Source organism: Symphodus melops, assembly GCF_947650265.1.
Source record: "Symphodus melops genome assembly, chromosome: 2".
Lineage (NCBI taxonomy): Eukaryota > Metazoa > Chordata > Actinopteri > Labriformes > Labridae > Symphodus > Symphodus melops.
This window is the reverse complement of record NC_136692.1, coordinates 13,857,605-13,865,232: the sequence shown is the minus strand read 5'-3', so window position 1 is coordinate 13,865,232 and position 7,628 is coordinate 13,857,605. Positions and strand designations below refer to the sequence as shown.

The 7,628-nt window shown below is 39.2% G+C and overlaps 1 protein-coding gene across 1 annotated transcript; it reads right to left on the bottom strand.

Annotated features, from left to right (window-relative positions):
• Positions 1–149: 149 nt before the first annotated feature.
• On the bottom strand, positions 150–6,314 carry LOC306820375 (retinol dehydrogenase 8-like). The gene is made up of 7 exons (XM_079338195.1): positions 6,200–6,314; positions 5,823–5,994; positions 2,375–2,536; positions 2,080–2,259; positions 1,713–1,806; positions 1,197–1,380; positions 150–1,103 (listed from the first exon to the last, which is right to left on the bottom strand). Exons 2-7 carry the CDS (start codon positions 5,926–5,928, stop codon positions 876–878), a joined length of 954 nt encoding a protein of 317 aa, XP_079194321.1. The 5' UTR covers positions 5,929–5,994; positions 6,200–6,314; the 3' UTR covers positions 150–875.
• Positions 6,315–7,628: the final 1,314 nt, after the last annotated feature.

Sequence of the window (7,628 nt, the reverse complement as noted above, 5' to 3'; positions counted from 1 at the left end):
GTCTGTCATTATCCAACTTCAAACCAAAATTCACGGCAGTCGCAAACCTTGTGTTACAGGAGAGTGTTTGTCACACATTACCTGCACAAGACTATCGTGAGAAGTTTCTAATCACTAAAATGTCTGACATATCACAAGGGATTCTGCAATAGTTGAGAACATTTATTGTAAACCAATTATAAATTCCACGAGTCCTATAGATGCAGAGATGCTTTTGCTGAAATAATTGTATATGTTATCTGAGGGAAAATGAATGAGGTACTTCAAGAAAATTGGCAAAAGTTAAAGTGAAGAAAAGTTTTTGCATATAATATCTAGTAAGCATTTACAACATACCAATTAGTAAACATATGCAACCAAATGTGCTGGTAACTACTAAAGTAACCATAGATCTCCTGTTATCATTAAATAAATTCAAATTCAGTGATACATTGATGAACTTACTTACATACAGGAACAATACATTGGCTACACATGAACAAGGTGTTGGGCTGTCTTTTTGCACAACCTACAGTTTAAACCATATGAAATTATGTGGAAATAAAACTCTAAAAATCATAAAGTTAGGTTATAATGTCTAATAAATGCAAACACCACGTATTTGGCACTCGGCAGGCTAACAGAGCTAACAAATCGGTGGTATTGTAATGTGACTGTGGATGTTTGGTAGTTACTACAGTTCTCTAAATTTCATCACAATGCAGAACCTGACTACAGCAGGAAATATGGCAGGTCATTAAAAATGTACATACAGTATGTTAGCATTTCTTCTTTCTGCTCAGAAGCAAAGCTGAGGTAGTATGTGGTCTGTATTGTCGCCCACATACTCAGGACGTTTGTGTTGTTTATCACATTTGCATACACAGTACAAGTTTCTAGTTTGGTGAAATAGTTCTGCTCCTCAGACATCCACAGGTGAGATACTTCATTGCAGTCATGCTAACGTGCATTAGAGTGCCCATGTTGAAGAGCATGTGGTAGAATGCATGGACTGATAGGCCTCCGGTTTCATCAGCGTATTTCATCGCAACGATGGGCGTGTATAAGGGGTTGGTCAGATTACGGAAACGTGGGCTACTTGCTTCAATGACTTTTTTGGTGCACTGCAGAGGATGGGAAAAAAAAGAAACAAGATTTGCCATTAAACTTCAGAACTGACAGACAAACAAATAGTGAGACTTAAATGTTGAACTTACTCTCGCGATGTCATCCGGTGTTTGTCCCAGAGTCTCAAAGATGTCGACAGAAGAGGGTAGATAGACATTTTTGAAGTAATGAACTGTATCAGGATCAGTTCCGGGGTATTCTTTCTCCCTCACATCCTGAATCATCTTTGCCTCAAATTCTGTGTGCACCGGGCCTGGCTCGATCATTGATAGTCTGTGGAGAGAGATGGGCAACAAAAGTAGGAAAATAAGAAAACTTTAACCCAACAGAAAAGAACATATTAGATAGATCTTAGAAAACTGGGTAACACCAATCCTGAAATGAGTCATTGATTGGCATCTTCAATCAATCAACATGAAATCATTAATTCCTTGAGTTTCTAATGATTTATGATATTGTTGCAATAACACACATTTTGAGGTTTAAGCTGCATCTCCTGATATCAAAGGCTGTTGACTCTAAACAAGTGTTATTATTTAGTCTCCACAGAATATGTCAACTATTGATTTGTTAGTAATGATGAAAACACCAAAGGAAGTACTTACGTGACGTTGAACTTCAAGAGCTGCACAGCCAAAGACTCACAGAAGCCTTCCATAGCAAACTTGGAAGCTGCATACACGTCATTAAACACGACACCTGTGTAAACAGAGCACATGTTCTAATTCAACCTAAAACAATCATGAACAGTGTAATCAATCGTTGTTGACTGTTTAGTCCTTCGTCCAGCATTTTGGTGAAGACATGCAGTAATGCTTCTGTTCAATAAGTCTTTCTTCAATTATCCACCTCCTCCTACATTCGTCCATCATCAACCCATACTCTGAATGATATACCTGTCATCTCTCCATGTACCATTCAACGCCCCACCTGCCGCCCTTTCCCTTCACTGGTAGACCCCTGTCGGCTAACCTTGTAGTCCCATCACACTGCTGACCACGATGATGTGTCCTCCTTTCCTCTTCTTCATATCAGGCATAACTTCCTTTATCATGCGGATAACACCGAAGAAATTGGTCTCAAACACTTTCTTCATCTCCTCGATGGGGATGCTCTCCAATGGGCCCACCAGGCCGATACCTGCGTTATTGACTATTCAGGAGAGGAGATAGAAACAAAGCAGACCGAGAAGGACATCTGTAATCAAAATCTCTGAAGGAAAGGGTAGCAATGCAAAGGTAAAACACTGAAGGTGAAATTTACTCACTGAGGACATCAACGTGTCGATCTTTGATGCCGTTGATGCACTGTTTGACAGACTCATCGTTGCAGACGTCCAGCACAGCAAGGGAAAGAGTTTTCCCGTAAGCATCCCCAGCAGCTTCCACCAGCTTATCTTTACGTTTCAGATCACGCATCGTTGCTATGACTGAAGAGTTGGGGGGTGAAAAACACCACAATAAAGCAGTGAAGGAGACATTGTTAAAAACATCACTATCGTCCTGACCTTTGTCTTGATTTTCTTCAGAAACCTACAGTATGTTCAATCTTCTAGTCTAGACCTTTGCAAATATGTGTTCAAACTTTAATTCTTATCTGAAAGCTGTTAAATTAAACACATTCAATCATTATTAGTTAGTAGTCTGTGGTTAAGATGTTTTTTAGTCCAGGCTGACACTTTGAATGACTCGAGGTACAGTGTAGTGACTTTGGAATTGACATTTATGGTCCCCATAGTTTAACAGTGGCGGCTCTCATGACCATTGGGGTAGCATGCCAGTGGATTAGCAAGACATTTTCAATACGACTTCACGTCCCCCACAGCCACAGGATGGAAAGTGAAAACTTTCCAATAGGACAAATCATTAAGTCACACGTGTGTTTAGTACTTGGACTTTCAGCCTCATCTGTACTTTCAATTTAGTGAAATTGAAAGTACAGTGAAATATTCATTTTCCAACAGAAGTATGCAGGCGCACTCCCACATACCTTTCGTCATTTTAAACATGTTAGCATGCTGATGAAGCCACATATTGTTCACTAGATTCCTGAACAGAAATTCAGCCTCACAGAGCCTCCTGCACCATGTATCCCCAAACTTCTTTCTCTCTGTATGGTTACAAAACAACTCCAAGAACAAAAGAAACAATCCATATAAAGTGGTGTTTAAATCCCTCTAAGATCCCTGCAATCCCACTTTATCCTGTGTGTGCTGTTAGTCCGTCAATCTTCCTTTGTATAATAATGTTCCTTTTATTTCTATTGGCACTTTCCAGAGTTTGTGAATGGATTGAACACTCCCTAAGTGCATCTCCATCACTACAGGCCTTTAGGCTGCTGCTGTAAATAGGCTTGAGATTAGGCTGCCTGCCCAGGTAAAAAAAAACATTGTTACTACTCATGAGTCATAGCGAGGTCACTGGATCAGCATTACATTTAGACCACTAGTACACATCATGCTGTTTGTAGTAGTATCTGGTCTTTATGTGTATGAGTAGTGGCCAAAATGACTACAGCAGCACAAGATGTTCATTTGTGTTCTCGTACAGAGTCAGTGCAAGTTCTCTGTGTGTACAATGTATGTCTATAGAACACGTATCCTGTCTTTGTGTGCATGTCCTGTCATAGGAGGTTGTGGAAAGAGAGGAGCAATGGTCAAGAAGAGCAGGAAGGAAGACGCAACATAAATTTAGGGCAACAGTTAAGAACAGATGCTAAAGGTACACAGACAAAGAACAGACAAAGAACACTGCTTACATGCTTCCCCTTATTGATTCAACTATAAGCTACAATAACCAGATAATGTGAAAACAAGTGCAACAGATAATGCTCTAATGTGGACCTTCTGTGCTCATAAATAGTCCTGTTAAAGCTACGTATTAGCATTATCGTATTGCTCATGTCACCTGCCTCCTCCAAGAATAGCCCTCGCCCGCATGTTGTACACAAAACACATCAGTTAGCTGTGCTATTATTAGCCTAAGCAAGGCTGAAGTAAGGCTTTGTGGTCTGGTGTTATGTGTTCCTTGAGTGACAAAGGTTAAGTTGGGATCAGAGACATGGCATTTATGGCCCACCGAGTAGGAAGCTTTTCCTTCATTAAAATCATCTAAACCTCTTTCTTGTTGGTTTAGCATTACATTCAATTCAGCATTCACATACATTTACAGGCAAGACGAAACAAGTAACTTGAGTTTCGTTTGACTTTATTAATTTCTGTCCATTCTAAAATTATCAATTCAATACAGAGGGCAGAAGTTGCACTGTCACAATAACAAGAGTCTAAACATCTTTTTTATATTGATTCAAATATTCTTATTTAGTCCTAATTGACATCTCATGGCATATAGTATAGAGTATAATCAATTTGTAAAAAGCTAAAATGTGTTAATTTTGTAAAATATCATTTTTACACCAGCATTCAAGCGCACTATCATATCATGAGTTCACACATCATAAGGTTGTTTACATGGGCTGCAATATTTCAACGTTTAGCTGTTATTTAAAATATATGGGATAACTTGTTTTTAGCCATGAGCTTAAAGGGATACTTCACCCATTTACATGAAGCTGTGTATGGTCTTTATTGTGGATCACCAAAAAGTCAAAAAATAAAGTCAACTAAAAAGACGTAAACCTAAAGGTTTTTATGTTGGAGGACTAAAAAAATGTCATGAGGTTATCTCATAGTAAAGATGAATTGTGTGCCTCAATCTGATTGGCTGGGGGTTTGAATGTCGTGCTTTGTGATTTGATAAAGTCAGATTATGTTAAACTGGCATCATTTCTCTTTGGTGAAACACAGCATTGACCTGCTGACTCTTAAGTAAGTATTGTAGTCTGCGTTCTAGATGGGGTTTGAGACAATGACACAATCAGATATTCAGTTGTAGTAGTGTACAACTTATGTCAGGCTTTAATCCTTTAGGTAACAACTCACGCTCATAACATTAGTTGAAAGACAAGATGCTGAATCTCTGGCTCATAGTTAAGATACATACAATTGATTTGGCATCAAGTTTTGTTGTTTGACAGTAATGTGGCCTCATAAATATATTTCTGTTGCATCTGCATCCAGCAAGTCCAAGGTGCACCCACACTTCCTTGTGTGGTGAGGAAATACTCAAGGCTATGGAGCTTTCTATTTGGTACAGTGAACGCATGATTTCCCCATTTATCAATTTATTCAGTTCTTCATCGGATGTAATCACTCATGTTATGCAAACACAAACACAGACAGCTGCTTTAATCTGCACTGCCATGTGGACTATGTAATACTCCTATGTAGACTCAGTCACAGTGAAAGCATCGTCTGTGAACTCTGCAGAAGTGATGGATCCTGAAGGATTGTAAGGATGGGCTGCAAATAATGATGACTTCAATGATAAATTAATAGCCTATGCATATTATGTGTGTATAAATATGAATACGTTAGCCTATTTATTGAGACTTAAATCAAAATGCAAAAAAGCTGGCTGTCTAGTCTCTCTAAATTTCTCCTTTGGCCAAACTAATAATTCAAACCCCAAATCATCTACATTTAAAAGAGCTGGAACAATCAACACATTTTTTATTGTGCATTTAAAATGCTTTATTGTAGATTAATCGTCAAGAAATTAGAAGAGCATTTTATATATTGATTTAGGTGTTTATTGACTGATCCAAAATTGAAGTCGTAGTAGTTTACTGTCTCTTTCCATACACCGCCCACCTACCGTGATAGCGCTTCTTCTCATCCTTGGCCAGCATCACGGCCATCCTCAGACCGATCCCGGAGGAGCAGCCGGTGATCAGAACAACTTTCTGTCCGGGACTCGCCATGGCTCCTCTCCACCGCCGCCTCTCTGTTTTGTTAGTAAACTGTGAGACACCAGCAGAGAAGCAGCTCTGTTGGATGAGAGTTGATTTAAAGACAGAGCCGCAGTAAGAGGATAAAAGAGAGAGAGAGAGAGAGAGAGAGAGAGAGAGAGAGAGAGAGAGAGAGAGAGAGAGAGAGAGAGAGAGAGAGAGAGAGAGAGAGAGAGAGAGTCACATGGGGCACATATCCTCGAGAGATTATCCAATAGCCGTTTGTGAGCTCGGTCAAACCCACAAGGAGCTTCGCATCGTCCGAGCATCTGTTTTGGTATTAAATAGGCCAAATTCTCTAAGCTTTACTTTGTCAATTTTCTCACAATAGCAATACATTTGAAGTGTGAAGAAAACAAATCAAATCTAAATGTAAAAGTTGCTTGCCGGTCTGTCCTCGGTAATGAGATTTGGCGCCACCCAGTGGTCAAAATGTATATCCCCCAAGTTTGTCCAACGGAACTCAAATAACTTTGTAACGCCAAAAAAGAACAAGAAAAAAAGTCTGCTGGTTACATTAAAGGCTACACGATGGGTTTCTGATTATGTTTTTTTTTTGCAAAAGCTTTAATCTTCATGATTTAGCCTACTATACAGAGAGGTGTCCTAACGTTATGATTATGACCAACAAAATAGGTACAACAAACATAAGCACTACACCTCAGAGGCCTCCATGGGATGATGCATGGTGTGTGTACTTCTCATAATCACTGTTGTTAAAGCCAACAACAGCCCCCCCCCCCCCCGACCCGACCCCCCCCCCCCAAAAAAAATAAAAGACAAAAAAAAGCTGCCATTCATAAGTTAAAGACAACCTAGCGTTTCTGGAAATATGCCTGGAATCCATTTAGTTCCTCCTCTGTATGTATGTGAATGATGTGAACCAGAGGTCAGTGTTTTGTTACCAAAATAAGAACTTATTATTAATGGTTTAGAGTTAAGGTGAAGAGCATTGAACATTTTGACAACCTTATACTGTCTCTTTACTCAAAATGTAAACCTTTAACTTTCCCTCCATGCAGTGCACATTACATTGCGTGACAATCATTAATGTTGAGCTGTTTTTATTTTTTAATCGAATTGGAGTTTTCTTCAATTTATTACTAAATTGAAATAACTTTTTATTCATACAACTTTTCTGTAACTTTGCTTCCTTTTTCTACATTGTGTGTGAAATATAATATTCATCTGCTCACAGTCTAGATGACACTGTGAGTCTTAAACAATACAGACAATGTTAATGGAAGGTGAAGCAGAACAGCGGATACCTGCAGGCTCACATAGGTAATCCTGTGAATGTATGCATGTGTGTGCATGTACTGAGCTCTGATTCTGTCAAACTCTTTTCAACCCCATAGACTTTTCTGAAAAACCCCTCAAACGTTTTTTTTTTCTTCTGTTGGACTTTTCCACATAAGAGACAAAGAAAAACAGCATTGAAATGGAAACCAAGGAGCAGCTTTTGGTTTTCACAGAAAAAAAACCCCGTGTGTTTTTGTGTGTGCGTTTTTGAAGAGTGCGTGGTGGGCAAAGACAGACAGGCACTGGAATTTAGAATCCGCAGCAACATATTTTTATTAGTTGGACAGCACCTTTATCCTGTTGTAGCTTGCTTTGTGTGTGTGTGTGTGTGTGTGTGTGTGTGTGAGAGAGTGTGTGTGTGTGTGTGTGTG